Source organism: Dreissena polymorpha, chromosome 10, assembly GCF_020536995.1.
Source record: "Dreissena polymorpha isolate Duluth1 chromosome 10, UMN_Dpol_1.0, whole genome shotgun sequence".
NCBI lineage: Eukaryota > Metazoa > Mollusca > Bivalvia > Myida > Dreissenidae > Dreissena > Dreissena polymorpha.
In genome coordinates, this window is record NC_068364.1 from 11,365,684 (window position 1) to 11,382,779 (window position 17,096).

Consider the following 17,096-nt stretch of genomic DNA (forward strand, 5'->3'; position numbering starts at 1 on the left):
AAACCGTATAAACGTATTAACACGATGTGTTCGATCATTGCATTGTTTTGATTTCGAATGTGAAGGAATTTGATTTAATGACATACATATTATACAATAAAGACTATCAAAAAAGTGCTTTCTGAATTTGTTTTACATTAAGTGGATCTTATTTAGTTCAGTTTGAAAGATGATCTGTTTCATTTAATTCAGGATGGTATAGCGATGCAGTATATTTTACTCTGTGTATCCAACTTAAGTAAGATTATCCTACTAGTGAGATTCAGGTATAAATCAGACAATACAAGGTAGATAAGCGTTTATAGATAAATGGCTTATAAACCTACATACCCTTTCTGTGTAAGGAAAATGTAAATGTTAAAGAATATCAAAACTTAGTTCTGGCTTCCATAACTTTAAATGTCGCTTTTTATGATTTTTGACTGACGCGACTTTATAGTTATGGACCAACCCCATTAGGAAAGTCAACCAGAAATTCCCGAAAAGTTGACAGTTAACAAAGACCGGTCCAAAACAGCTTTTAAATGCAGTTGTTGGCCCAAATCAACCACTTGATTGGAAAGATTGACATTTTTCACATTTAACTGATATATTCTTTCACAAAAAACTATCTTAAACACTTAAAATGTATCTATTCTGCTCTTAAATATCGAGAAAAACAGCGATGTGACAGACTTTCTTGAAATGCGAAATCTCCCGAGATTTCACGGTCATATGACGTTATTTCTATTTTTAGTAACAAACCATGTGCTCAATTGTTTTCAAATTCAGAATGACATTTCCCGGTATTTTAATTATTCTGGCTTATTTTGTAAACAAATTGTAGTGTCAATACAAAGTCAAAGTAAATATTATATAAAACTACCTGATTCACAATGAAATCAGTCTTATAATCCACCAGACGTAAGTTGTTAATCAGAAATAATAGATTTCAGAAAACGAAAGTAATGTTTACAATTTCAGCATAAAATGTCAAGGTTTATCCGAAAGTATCCAAATGAAAACTCGTCACGTGACAAAGCGACAATGGCGTCAAAATTGTGAATTTCAGACTGATGAGAGTTATTTTCATCTAATGTAAGATGCATTTGAAGCAGCTGAACCTTAAAATATTCCTCTATGCAGTAATTTATATTCATTCACTAATATATGTAGAAACGTATCCAAGAAAATGAGCTTGCTTTGATTTATAGCGTGACATAAATATGTTACGACTCTGGTTGACTTTCGATACGGGGTTAGCTTCAGCGTACAGGTCTGTCAATACTATATAAACTGTACGCTGAAGTTTCTTTAGCCAATCAAAACTTTGTTATTTTGGAGAAGCTATTAGCAATGACCTTAATCTGTTATGTGTTTATCCTGTGAAAGCTTTATTATTGCCAGCATTAAAACCCTACTCTCATGACATTATACCATGATACAACTGTCATGTTATTGTTAAGAGGTCGGCATTGATATCAAGTTGCTCATTCGCACAACAAGGTCGGCGGTTTTGTGCAGTTGGTAGACAAGTCTGAATTTGAAACGAATAAATTTCCGTTTTAAAATATAATACGGCTTAGGTGAATATTTAAATCGACTCCGGTTTTTAGGTTATATACATTAAGTAACGCACTGCTGCTTTCCAACCTATGTTTATTCTCCAATTTAAGTGCGTAAATATTGAATGTTTATTTCATGTTTTAAGTAACATTTCCGGACTTTGCCGTAGTTATCCAATCGTAGCTGAACGCTTTCCGAATACGGCGAAATCGCCCGAATATTTCGTATCTTATTAGGACCCAACTGCTGAGTCACTAGATGTGTACACACGTTGGTATATTTATATCCGCCGAACATATCCTGCATAATACTGCATTTAATTGTTTTGAAAGTTACACTTCAGCAGTCATATTAGTGCACATTAACCCAAGATGATTACAAGTTGCAATTATGTGTCAGACGCACACTTTGTCCGCAACTCAGTGTCGTGCAAATGTTGATAATGTTGAGGTTCTTCCAACATGTATAGCCTTAAGGAAGGAAGTAATATTCATAATGTGCACCCAGCAGGGTTAGTCCCATTCTTTTTCGTAAGAAGATTAGTCTCGTTTTGGGGAAACCGGGCTTAATGCATGAGCGTCAAGTGTTGTCCCAGATTAGCCTGTGCAGTCCACACAGGTAAATGGTTGCCTCATGGTACTGGGCCGTTTGTTAACTGGTGTAAGATGACACATGTCATATTATATTGGTCAATTTTAAGATAGCGAGTACAGAAGATGATAATGTCATTGAATTGGTACGGACATTGTCTTTTGAGGATGTCATTTCATTGGTACGGACACTGTCTCTTTGCATTATTTAAGTGGAATATCGATGGCATTTCAACCAAATGTAAACACATATCAAAACAGCTCAAATAAGTCTTTTTATGTTGCATATGTGTCTATTATCAATATTTTATTCATGCAAGTATTTACAACAATAGCGCAATTACAACAAAGATATACCCGTATGAAATACAAATTAAAGTAAAGATTGATTTAATTTCTCTTACTTCACACACAAACATTAAATTGAGACATTGACCTTCGACCTAGGGAATGGTTAATAGCGTACGCAAATAAATGGCTAATAATTACTGCAAAGTTAGTTGTTAGTCCTTTATTTCCTCAATACTATATTTTGACCTTTTACCTTGATTAATGACATTTGCTTTAAGCTAGAGACCTTGTTCTTAAGCATTACATATTATGTCCATGCTGTGTTAATATGTGTGGAAATATGTTTATAAGTACGCCGGAGTATGGCCGGGTGCCTTTAAGCGTATTCTCCGTACCCGGGGTTCATGGTAGTATACTTCAGAGTACCCGGGGTACTTTTAAGAAGTACCTGAGCCTACAATTACCAATTAAGCAAAAAATGTTGGCAGGTGAAAGCTATATTATAAAGGAGTTATAGAGCACAAAAGTACAAAGTTTTCGTATAGTTAGTCCAAAAGAAAGTTTCACTAACATAGCCAAACATGATGGTAGGTAGGTCGACTAAACGTTAGTTTTGTTTTCTGAATTTTTCTTTTACGATTGATTATCCTTAATAAGAATATGCCATGACATGCAGAAATCTTCCAACTCTGTATTAAACAATATATTTATATGGTTTTGGTCAATTTGAATTCAGTTAAGTAAAGTTGATCGATTGTTGTTTTTTTTATACTATAGTTATTTTTGTGAATATGCAATACCGAAAATCAGGGTGTGGTTCGCACAAACACGTAGGGACGTTAGTGCAATTGGGTTGGTGAAAACAAACAACTTTTTTACGCCTTTTTTGTAAACTAGGCAAGTCCGAGGATCTGACTGTCAGCAATATCTGACATTAGACAATTCTTGGTGGTTTTTAGATTATGTTATATGGGTATTCGTTATATTCACGGACATGCGAACATCGGCTTTAACTACGGGCGGCCAAGATCTAAGCTGTCCGCTATAATATCACCTAAGGTTTCGTGGTCTCATTAGCGGATTGGGTATCGCTTATCCAGACTGCGCAAATGCGCAGGCAGGTCTGAAGCTACGCTGGTCGCATATGGCATAAGACCAATTTTCGCATGACGCGAGTCAATTAAGTTAATTTGATTCATTAATTATTGTAAGCTCCTACTTGAATGCATTTCGATTGAATAATTTATAAAAAGGCAATAATGTGTATGTCCAGTAATTTCTTATATTTTTTTAATGAATATGTGAATTTACAAATTAACCATGTATATAACTGAGTATAATGATAAATGTTCTGACCATCATTTCGTTGTCGTTCGCGGTGGGTTAAGTACGTTTTATTAAAATATGTGTATACCAACTTCTAGTAATTTGCAATATGGACACTTCTTGTTGGCAGTAAAACGTTTTTGAATAACGATATAAACACTCAGCATCGTGCAGTTCATCCGTCTGCAAACTATTCCAAAACCAAACTAAAAATACACCATTCGTGGAAAAAGAACAGTGAGTCAGTGAGTCATAAATTAAGGACAATAATGTTGTTATTGTTTCAGCAAGCGACGGTTTCCGTTTTTTAGTGGCCGCCGCATAAAACGGATATGATAAATCTGTATATATTAAAGGGGTTTGTTTACTGATTTTTGACCTGGTTTGAAGTTTGTAATTTAATGCTTTAAATCGATAAATGTAAACATCGGAACTAAAGAGCTCCAGTATAAAACAAAAATCCTTACCTGGACCTGAACCACTGACACTTGGAGTAAACGTCTAGCGCTTTAACCACTCGTTCATCCATGCTGATATAGTTCATGGCATATTTTATACCTCGTAATTTCACAAAATAGAACGATATAAATTCAACTTTCCAAATGATTCAATCGTATCGCGTGTGTAATTCTTTATAAATTTCAGGTTTTTAAATCGCCAAAAGATGCATATAATGGATATTTAAGGGCGTCATAAATGTTCAGTACGAGAGGTGCCCGATTTCATGACGAACAAAACAAAAATATGAATAATTTATAATCTTAATACATTTTTTTGCAACAAATGCTCAATATGAGATTCATGGCAATTGTTAATTATCCTGCAACGCTTTGGCCAAGATTTCAACGTCTAGTTGAAAGTTGTTTGTTCCAATTTGCGCCCTTCGTCCTTCAGAGCTCTTTTTAGACCAGAAAGTGAGTTTACGTGTCGATTCTGTAAGCGTCGTTTTAGTATCCCCATATACCAAAATCTATTTGGGCCGCATCTAGAGACTTAAGTCCATTCTTCAGGTGTTATGAACTTAATGTTTTGATTTTTTTTTTAGAAAACATTGTTTAAAATTGTGGCTAGATGCACTGTCCTGATTGAAAGTCATGACGTGTTTATCCTCCGGAAAGAGTCTCGGTACATCCTTTCGTATAAATTGTTTCAGAACTTTATTGAAATAGTATTCTGAGTTTACCTTGGTCCCTTTGGGAATTATTCTGATCACTGATTTACCACTGGACGATAAAGCAGCACACGCCATGAAGCCACGGGCAAACGCATCACGTTTTACAAACTTCAGTTTAACGCCAACGTTTTCTCCCATTCTGACATAACATACTCTTCTTCTTCCATAACTTCCACCAAGATAAAACATCGCTCGTCAGATGTAACAAAATCTCTCCACTTGCCACATTTAAGCTTTAGATATATAGCTTCCAAGACCTGGCCCTGCGCTTCTGAATCTGTGCCATGTTGAGCTGATGAGCCTTGAACTTCTTCCGTAGTTTTGCTTTCACAACATGCCTAATGATGAAGTATACTGTTCCCTTGGACATTCCTGTGTCCAATGCCTTTTTTCGCTTGGTCGGCGGATTGATTTTAGAGATCCACCGACGAATTTTGCATACGACGTTGTTCTGCGCTATACAGTAGCGTCATGTCGAATATTCCGAATACTTCCCAAAGAAATAGCATGGTCCATCATTTTAGTTCATTTGAATGCTTCTGCAACTTTTGAATCTCATATAGGCCTAAAACAATGCCCTTCACAGCTTCACTAATTTTCTTATGAGGCATGTTGAATAATATTGACAAAATGCATATTCATTGAAGAATAGTATTTAACACATCTGCTTGCCCAACAATGGTTCGAGAAAACCGTGGATGTACTTGAAAAATCACGGATTCCTTTTGTTCATTTTGAAGGCAACTCTCGAATTACTGTTTTCTTTAAAAAAAAACTTCAACGAACATTTCCAAATCTGAAACATTTTATGTTTCTTTTTTTTCAATTTATCAAAACGTGAACAGGTCCCTTTAAATGGTCCGAAGTTCAAACAGATGTTTCTTCATGTACAAACTATTTATTTTTACTAACATATGTTTTTGCTGAGGCCCTTACACCGCTAACAAAGCATCCGCACTTATTTCTTTTTACACGAAAATGTATATGTTTGATTATAACTCTAGTCGTACTGAACAGTTCAATATGAATGTATTTACCCAAATTAAAACTCGCAAATGACGTATGAACACTCAGCAAATACGTAATTGCGGGATCTAAAGCTTGCAGTATTTCATTTTTTGGGATGATTTGGATATATTTCTTGGACCCGACGAGCAGTATGGGAACACACATGTTTTAAATTGCTTTCATTTTAACGAAGTATATGTTTCTTAAATTGTCCATCGTTTACTTACTTCCGCAAGTCACTTGGCTAAGTTAGAAATGTTTTTTTAAATTCTTCACCATTTCGAGAACAGGGTGGGGCCTTTCAGATTGGGAAAAGTCGCGTCGTTTTTTTTACCTAAATTGTGAAATTGGTGTTGTATTGTTTGCTTACAAATTTTAATAAAAGTCACCAAGTGAATGAAAAGTTTGAAGCACTCGCAGAAAAATGTTTCAGTGTAATGTGATATCTTAGAACCCGTTTAAAATATATAGCATATACTTTCATTTGAATCGGCTTTTTAAGTTCTTTACATTCTATAAATTATCCTTATACCCAGTATTCATTCCATGAAAATTACTGCACTCTCGAACACAAACCCACACAAACCCATAGGTAGATATCAATTTCATTTTGTGCAAAAGCTAATGTACACTAAACAGCACCCGCTTTTAAACACATATTTTACTATAAAGACAAATAGAATGAAAATTACGATGAATGTGCAAATTTTTGTTTAACATTATAACTTGAAAACCTGTAATCACAAATTAATTCTGTTAAAATCTTTTCAAACACATACTAAATTACAGGCATTTAAACACACACGAAGGGTACCGCACAAGCTAATCTTCACGCACATTCAATAAAACCGTTTCACAGAGCGCGGTTTCTACACATGTACGGGCCGCTTTATAGCAATCGCATTTTTTTCAAGTATCACTTGTCATTTCAACTAAGACTAAGGGCGTAATTGGTTCAACGGCCGGAACAGAGGAGTGAAATTGGTTGGCGAACGGTGACAAGCTTCTATCATAGACGAGAAAAAAGTATGTTCTTTAAATATATTGTGCTTAATTAAGAGGAATATGTTCAATTACGAATATGTGCGTACACCGCTCTTAATTATATATAGACTTAATAATGTATTGCATGCGTTCGCTCATTAAATGACTGTTTTTACGCGAATATCCGACGTCGTGGAGTAATCTTATGTTTAAAAAAGGTGTCTGCACAACAATTATTGTTGTAAAGGTTGATTTATGTGCGACCTTTTTTTCAAAACTGGTTGTTGTAATTAAGCGTTCAATATTGCGAGATATGATATTTAAACCAAATGTATATGGGAAGTGTTAGGAGTCATTATCAACAGCTGTGAATTACATATACTGTAGTCAATAATTTGGAATAATAGGAGGTGCGCAGTTATGCAAGCGTCTATAAACTGTCAACTTAGTCCGCCATTTTGTTTAAAACAATAAAGTGCATGTGGTTCCGATTTCAAATTTGTTTTTTAAAGACATGTCATGCATGGTTTCATATCGCATATGGTTTAAAAATAAATTTTATAACTATTTTCAGTAAAAAGAAATTAATTTACGAGTTTTTAAAATTGTTTTGCACAGGAAATAGAAGAGATGTTCGCTTCCTGTCAAAACAATCAAAATCATGAAAATGGCGGACAGTGTTAATCTTCAATGAAGGTCAACATGTAAACTTCTGTTCAAGTGTGAATACGATCTAAACAAATTAAAAGCACAGCATCTCTTGTGCTTTGAACATTTTGTTTTTATTATTATTTAACGGAAGATTTCAGTTTGAAATGGATAACAGTTTTCAAATGCAGTAAATATGTGCACATGTTAATCTACTTTCGCTTTTAACCTGAAGTTAAAACTAAGATAAAAAATTGAAACGATTTATTTAGTTTAAATTTTGCTGTCGCAGTCAATCAAATGATTTCTATAGCTTCGTAAACGGTTTGCTTTACTGTTCATTCATTCATTCAAGTGAAAACTGATTTTAATTAGTTTTATACTTACTGCAAACCGAAGTAACCAAAACCCATGCATGATAGTTGATACAATTACATTGGCATATCATAATTTATAAATATCTTGTAACAATAAGTGGTATTGATGTTGTCGTTATTGTAGATATTTTATTTACATTCAGAGCAATTAACATCATTTATTGAACACATATTTGATGTAATAACACACAAGCATGCATTTGATATTAATATATGCAAGAAAACAGCTAACAAGACATGGTTAAGCTACATAGGACTTCTAACACTGCAACAGTGCTTAAATACCAGTGTTATAAATATTCATAGACTATTAGTGTATTAAAAATATAATTTCTAAAATAAAATAAAATAATTTTCCTACCTACCTACCCACCTGTAAAATCTACGGTCGGTAAAGAGCAAACCAACAATATTTTTATTGTGGCCTAGTGTAATGACTTGCATATTGTATATTCTGAGTGTTAACAATGAATAAATCATAAAGACAGCTGCAGTCAGATTTATAGAAAATGTTGTATGCCTCAAGTCATGCATTATTCGGCGTAAGCTGTATTAAGCCAGCTTTTCACCCTGACCTGACCTTTGTAAGTGTCCAATAATATTCAAATAAAATTTCCCGCGGCTAGGTACGAATAAATACACTTCATTTATTCCATTGGCTGATTTGAGTGTAACACCAGAACATTGGAAACATATCCGCGTCTTTGTAACACTGTTTTACTGCATGAAACAATTTTATCTCTAATGAAAAGGCTCAATAGATAGAACAGTTTTACAATCAATTTTCAACATAAATACAGTTTGTGCGTTCACCTTTTATTTTCAGAGAATTACCAGCGCAAAAGCGTTTATACTAAGGCTATATTCTCATATTTAGTACTTACTTGCATTGCATTTCAACCCGCGAGGTTTCGGGTCAATTCGCGGCCAGTGTGTGAAAGTCAGAGTTTATATACAGTTCATCACCGGAGTTCGCAGAAGGGGTTGCGATCTTTTCATTGAAAAAATTGGAATCTATGCTATTTTTGTCTGATGGAGTAAATAGTTCGTTTAGTCGCTTTGTCGATATATCAATATTTTAGGCACAGCTGTTGCCTTGGTCGTGTACAGTTGGCGTAAACAAGCCGTCGTTTCAGCTGAGAATTGTTACCAAACTTTAATGCATCGCATTCCAATCCGCAAGGTATCAAGGTCAGTTTGCGGTCAGTTGCAGAAATCTTTATATAAACGCCGTCTCGTAAACTTTGTGCACTTGAAGTCTGTTTTGATGAGAAAGATACTAAATAAAGATATTCGGCGATATTATTGTGGTATGTCAATCATCGATTTTAATATGTTTTCAACATTTGCATGATAAGGACCAATTTTGCTAAAATTAATTAGAAATATTTATCCATTTAGACCAGTTTATTAAGCATGAGCACAATAATTCACTATACTATAATTATGCAATTAAATAAGATTCGAGTATTGCCGGCTGACCTATATGCACTCGTTTATTTTCATGTTTCTTGTGTTTTTCTATTCTGTAAATATAGATATCTGAGTAATAATATCACATAAAGCAAAATAAGCCACGAAATCTGGCGCAACACCCCGTAATTGATTTGCTTGTGATGTAGCTAAGAACTGCGCAGAAAAAAGGCATCCGCTACTTTTTATCTCATAGAGATAACTTTTGATCGTTCATAAACATCGACCACAATCAACGCCGTATATCTTTTTTAAAGATATTTCTTGTTTATTGATTAACATATAATAAAACGTCCCTTATTACATCGCTTTGCAATGAATATCTCAAAACGAATCTAATTTTGAAAGAATGTTAAATAATGCTTTGCAAGTTCTCGATGAACGCATGCTTTTCCAAATGCAATATTGTGTAGTAACCATAGAGTTAAACATTATCGTGGTTTGTAAGAGCATAGTATGAGCCGGTTACCAGGCTATTAAGTTTTGTAATCTATCGTTTCTTGGCTGGGTGAAACACGACTATTTAATGAGATGCAGCTACTGCTCATTCAATCGTTGGCCGGTCGACAGCGAAATGCGGATATAAGCTTATCGTTTCTTTGCTTGGTTCAACACAAATATTAAATGAGATACAGCTTCTGCTCATTCAATCGATGAGCGGTCGACAGCGGAATGCTGTTGTAAGGTTACAGTTCGGGTTGTGTACAAATATTTTCAAGGAAGTTGTATTTTTATTATTTCGTATTTAAACGTAAATTAAGAATGTCATGCATATGTTTACATCAACATGATGAAACTGTCTACTGCACTTGGATTTTGCTTATACTGACCAGATGGCATATATCTATGTAGGGTTTGTTTTCCTTACGTTTTACAGTGTAAAAATAACTTGTTCACAGATTTTCGTAGTTTGAATAATGTCATTTAAATATGTTTTCTTACAAATGTTACTATTTTGAATATTATTATCTGATTATGAAAGCAAGGTAAAAGTCTTTAAAAAAATCCTTACCCGGGGACTATAGAAGTATAACTTTTTGCGCTTCTTTTGCTATATTTGTTTTTAAACAATTATTTTGAAAATCGTTATTTTACACTTTAACGAATTAGTGAATGTATGTGTGTGAGAATGGACGTATATCGGTTATGTAGAAATAGCATGATAATGATTACTTAGTTTCAAGATAACATTTAAATGGTGGCATTATTTTGAACGCTAATACATAGAGCAAGATTACAAAATGTGCGTTCATTAAACCTGCATGGACGTGTTATGGTTTGTGCAAAATACGTACTTGCAAATAAATTTACCTTCTTTTTATTTCATATTGATTGAAAATCGATGTACTGTCATTATTTTGCAATGAATAGTTGCTGTAATTCAGGCGTCATAATTCATATACACTGTACATTTAATTTTTGCAAACCCAAATCTAATCTCCGGATAAAGATGCAATGTCATCGCTTGTTCATAAAAACTGCAGCAAAATGGTGTATATTGCATACTGAATCCGTCTATATTGGTGTCAGTTTCGTTTATGGGATTGTTTTCGTTGAAACTAACACGCACCGCAACTTCCCGGTATCCTATTGTCTCGGTGTACGTATTGTATTTTATATTTGTAAAGATTTAACCGCCGAAAGCAATACACCGTCAAGGTCAAGTAACTTTAAATAACAAACGCACATTGCAATTAGGCCAAATTTGTTTATTTGCTGTTCCGTTCCACATACCGGTTCTTTTGAAAAAGTCTACACATATGGGAACAAAACAGACGTGTACATTTAATGCATCAAATACTGAAATAACGCGAATATATCAATTACACTTTTTTCTATATAGAATTACATTTAAACCTGCATTTAAACAGAAATAACACATATGGGTACAATAATTTGAAGTTAAGAGTTGGTTTTCATAGTTACAATTTTCAATAATGTTTTTGATATTTTCTTCATTTACACCGTCCGAATGTTTAAGTTTTCCAAGACCGTTCTGAAATATCCCCAAATACGGAAATTGCAAGAATATATCAATTATAATGTTTTATCGAATTACATTTAAGCGCCTTTGAACATGCGCTCTTGCATGAAAAGGCGCTATGTAAATCCGTTATAATAACTTAAACCTGCATTTAAATGGAAATAACAAATGTGGGTCACTAATTTGAAGTTACAAGTTAGTTTTCATTGTAACAATTTCCAATAATGTTTCTGATATTTTCTTCATTTACACCGTCTAAATGTTTAAGTTTTTCTATAACCGTCCTAAAATATCACTCACAAGTTTCTGCTCAAACGGGGCTCTTTTTTTGGAACCAAAAACGTGTTTTGGTTATTAAATATCTTGCATGGACAAGCCTTGCATACACATTGTCGAGATATTTGCACAAACATAAAAACTGTTTTGATACAATAGCCTAATAATTACGTATTGTTAAATACTACGATTCAATCAATGGATTTTTCATGAAGAGACTTATATATATCAATAGATTCATAGTATAGCATATAACTGGTGCTGAAATCAAGTCATAATGTATCGACTGCCAGAGGCACTTCATAACAAATTGTATGGAGTGTATTGTGTAAATTCGGTTATGACCTCTTAATAAGTATATATTCTACGAATTCCCGGTATCACGTGCCTCTGTGTGCTCTGTTGACTGTGTACCAATCCATATTGGCTTAAGATCTTCAAAAAGCACAAAACAAAGCCCGTTGCCGACAATCAAACATACTTTACATTTCATTGCAATATAGAAAGTCAACCAGCCCAAAGATAAACATCATTTTATAACTACGCTGATGCTGTCTAACCCCGAAGTCCAGACGTTTCTAATAATCACGTGACACGATAGAATCTATTTGTTTGGCGATACAAAAATCGGCGATATAGTAACTGTAGTAAGCTACAAAACGTGATTATTTATGTTTACTTATACATATGCGATTGTATACATTTTTAAATTTCTAATACGACATGCTTTGTGCCATATTGTCAAAAATTACAATTAATGAACTTAATAGTTCATTTCCAATCGATATCATATACATGTATATTGTTCGTTGATTTTATTTCAGACAGAGTTAACGCTTCAATTGACATTCACGAAACGTAGCTAAACATTAAAATGCGTGTCAACATTCAAGCTCGGCAGTCGCCTGCTCGAATTTTGCGAATGTGCAAATGGTATAACCGCAACAGCCGTTAAACAAAGCATGTTCAAATTGAAGATCCACGTTCGGTCGTTTGTACAACAGCACTGTAATTAAATCACTTAAATTGACAAAAACTAGTAAAGGTGTTTTTTTCAATTTAATAACTTCCGATTAGCTGCATACTGTCTAGCCTTTGTTCGCAATATCATACTTGCGTATAACGAAAACATAACACTCTGAAGACAAGTATGATTTTGCTTTTTAATTTGACTTAAACAGAAGCTAATCGTTGTTTATTAGAAGAACATTTCAACCGAATGTAAAAAATAAAGTTAAAAATCTGATATCATTTACAGCTGATACTAATTGAAATCGGGATTTAACATGTCTCTATTTAATGCGGTGTATATAGTGTTTTTACTTAGTTGCTTATCCAGTACGGATAAAAGTAAATAGACACAGACAAAAGCATTTCACTTGCCTAAAATATATCGCCTAAATAGACTATGTCAACGTATGTTTTATATAAATGGGAGACATTTTCTTTGTGTTAAGCAACAACACATATGTATATTTACGTCAAAAAGCAAACAAACAGGAAACTGTTAGCTCACAAATGCAAAACAGACGTTACGAAAATTTGCGTCGAAGAATAAACAATAATTTTACACTGTCAACATGTTCTTAATCGATTTGCAAATAATGTCGTTGTAAACACAACGCGAAACACTATATGCTTACTCATGCTAACGACACACCAAACAATTGGAATGAGCTTCGTGAGTCGTGGACACAACATAACTAGCTAAACAGAATACACTTTGCATACCGCATGAGTCTATCGGGAACCGGACATGCCCTCCATGACATATGTAATCCCAATATATTTAGTACAGGCGGGAATATGTCTTCCAGTGCGTATGGCGTATGCAATTTGACAATTCCTGGCATAATTTTTTCTCATTTGTGTTCGTGATAACATTGTGCAATTATGGCTTTTGCAATATAGGTTATTCGTGTGCAAAGTGCAATCATTTTACGTTTAAAAATACAAAAAGTAATGCCACTTTTTTACATACAATTTCTAAAATACTTAATTGTTGGTGTGTAACATTATATATTGGTCTTTTACAAAGTTTGCTGAAATCAGGGCCTCGGTGTCATGACTGTTCAGGATCAAATGTCTGCTTCTAAAATAAATAATGTATGAAACCTTAAATACATTGTCTATATATTACTTTTTTGCACTTTTTTGTAATGTTAATATTACACGTGTGTACATATTGGTTGGACGCTTTCATTGTAGTTTGTGTTTATTTCCACGATTGTATTTGTATTGTACTGATGCACTTTTACTATAATTTGTTTACTCGTATGCAAATGGTCAAAGGCATTTTGCCGATATTCCAATATAAAAAACCCTGAAACTTGATTCTTAGTTTGATCCTGAACAGCCATGACACCAAGGCCCTGATTTCAGCAACCTTTGTAGAAAACCAATACATAAAGTTTCAAGTGTTTCCTATATTGGAATATCGGCAAATAGTATTTAAGGTTTCATACACTTTTTATTTAAGAAGAAAACAATGCTTTTAATTCTAATTCTATTTGCAAAACCAAATTTGCTTACATAAAAAGCTCGTATGCTCAGAGGTGTAGTACTTTTTTGTATAATCGTATTGTGGTCTTATCTTTGTTAATTAAAAAATGCGCCTGGATTCAAAACTGACTAAACGAAGGATGTATGGGGAAAGCGTGGCAAATGGTTTTTAGATCAACATGACTTCAATATATTATGAACAACAAAGCCCAGATCTGAATAGTTCTTAGGTCAAATTCTATCATAATAAATCTGGTGTCAAAACTATTTACGCGTCGCCCAAGAGGTGACATGTTTTAACAATACACGTTGCTTCATATACAGCTTATCAGCTTATGTCAAACTTACTCAATACTTTGTTTATACTTTGTTTATAGATATTTACATGCTATAAAGCTTACATTGCTTAGACGTTAAGAGATATAATTGCTGTTGCAATATTGTTCCTTATGGATCAGTTAAGAAAACTTCAAATAATTACGCTCCATTTGATATTATAACTTATGCAGATTCGCTTAAAAATTGTTGTATACAATGCAAGCTGATTAACCACATAGTCTACTTGGTATCTTTGAGTAAAAAGATCGTCACGTTTGCAAGCAAGCAACCACTAGTACAATGTCGGTTATATTGTTCATGCATTATTTTATACCTTCAGTTTGAAACAAAGTTGCAATTCCATTACCTGCAACAAAGCGCAAGCTTATGGGCGCGAAAGCGTCAAAACGTACGAAGGCGCCGTATGCTGGAGTGCAAGCAGAGGCACCCGCAGTGGCTGTCGGCGACCACTTAACCATGGAGTCTGTTCCGGAGGAGAATGTGGATCCCAGCACAAGTCAAGGTGAGGAGAATATGCTTCACCATGTTCCACTGGCCATACGTAAAAAAAGCACGGGAACTGAAAATATATCGGATGAAAGGTTCTAAAGCTTATGGTAACACTGTGTACAAAAGCACGAGGTAAATCACAACAGTCAATAAGTTTGTTGAGTGAATATTAAACACTATTATTGCACAAAAGAGTTGTCTAGTATGGATGCATTTTTCAGAGGTTACGTTTCTCTACTGTCTTCTTTCATCCTTGTGTGGTACTTCGTTGTTGATTAACCCTTTAATGTGTATTTAAACGTGTTCTATGGTTCGTTTAAGTCGCGTTGTGTAAATTTTTTGTTTTGACTTAAAAGTTCCAGATTCGTTTCACTACTCATCAGTTTGCGAAAGAAGGCAACAAGTCCTTTTCTACCAAATTTCAACTTTTATTCTTGGTTAAATGATCGTAAAGATTTGCATTATTCTGTATATAATTCTTATTAAATAATTGAAACAAGATAGAAACAAGATACTACAACACAAATATAATCCGTCCAACAAGTAAATGTCCGTCTCCAGCACTTTCGCCAGAAGCCTTAAAATTGGGAAGTATTTTGTGCGATTCGCTATCGAAGTGGCTCTCTATATGAAATTTTTACGGCTTTTTAGACATGTTCCAAAAACATGATAACTGTTTCACATGTTTTAGACAGTAAACAACTTGAACTATTCCCACACTCCAACGCAATAACAGAGCAGTTTCATGATCATTGGATTCTATTTTCCTGATTTTAACCTCAGTGACAAAACTATTTTGTCACCATTTAATTCGATCCTCCTGATTTTAACTTCAGTGACCATTTAATTCGACCACACTGTCAAATTGTTCCATTTTTATATTTTAATATCTGTTTAACTGTCAAATAACAATGTGTCTGAAGTATTCCCACAGGTACGCGATGACAAAACAGTTTCCAAAATTGAGTTCAGATATGACTTTGCACTATCCAGTTACCAGTACATTGATGAGTAAACCAAAAAGTGTTACACTTTCTTGCAGATCGATCTGAAAGTCACTAGGTTTCATAATATTACAAAATCTATGGAATTAAGGCCGAATTTCCCATGAAGTCAAAATGATTTTCCTCTACTAAATCAACTTTTTCATAAGACTTGAACATGTGGATGCAACTCACATCTTATCATGGCGTGTATTGATTCAACGCATCAATCTTTGATTCCAATATGCACTGCGCCTATTGCATACGTCTCTCTGCTCAAACCAGCATGCGCATACCCAGCATGCAATGTACGAACAATATGTTGCATCTGTACACATGAATGATACCTTTAAGCCGAAGACATGTTAAACGGCATTCGTCATCAGTCTCCATATAAGTGTCATCAAGCAAGAAACGTGGTCTACATACACTTTGAAACTACCATCAAGGATCACGACACAGTCAAGAAACGTGGTGTGATTTGTTACCTTAATACCGTTCGAGAGTTTTGGGAAGGGCCTTTACTTGCGCTTACTAGACACATTTTACTTGATACAGTTAACGATTGCTACACCTAATGCAAAAACAAGAACAATACTACCTTTATCGCTCTTTTTACAAACGTTTCGCTTACACACTGATTCTGTTTACAGAATAAGTAAGACAAACTTCAAATCTTGTTTCAGGTCATAAATTGAAGAGACTAAAAAACAATACTATTTTTCATTCGTAAAATATATTAAACTGTATAGTGTGATTTTTTTAGTTTAAGAATAAAAAATTGGATAGCCTTTTAAATTACAAATCTTCCCATTATGATAAAATCATCATATTACCTTCAACTTAAAAATCTGTACACTAAGCTTGGCTTAAATTAAATCGACTGCAAATTGCAGAGGCAGATGTGCTGGAACTGACAGCACAAAGAGGGAAACAGACAATAGAATCGGTGACAATCGACGGGAGTTACACTATCGTATCAGCTACTATGGCAGGTGCGCGGGAGCTGACAACACGCGTAATAAGAGGGAAACAGGGCATTGAATCGGCCGTAATGGACGGCAGTGACGATCTAGCTGCATGGACTGAGGCAGGTGCACTGGAACT

General features: G+C 34.3%; 1 protein-coding gene across 1 annotated transcript in view; it reads left to right on the plus strand.

Moving 5' to 3' along the window:
• Positions 1 to 6,887: 6,887 nt before the first annotated feature.
• Positions 6,888 to 17,096, plus strand: part of LOC127847643 (uncharacterized) — a 24,071-nt gene continuing 13,862 nt past the window's right edge. The window contains exons 1-3 of the mRNA XM_052379679.1: positions 6,888 to 6,960; positions 14,837 to 15,019; positions 16,886 to 17,096. The exon at positions 16,886 to 17,096 is cut by the window's right edge and continues 152 nt beyond it. Of these exons, the coding sequence (XP_052235639.1) occupies positions 14,884 to 15,019; positions 16,886 to 17,096 (347 nt within the window). The 5' untranslated portion in view covers positions 6,888 to 6,960; positions 14,837 to 14,883. The remainder of the gene's footprint in view (positions 6,961 to 14,836; positions 15,020 to 16,885) is intronic.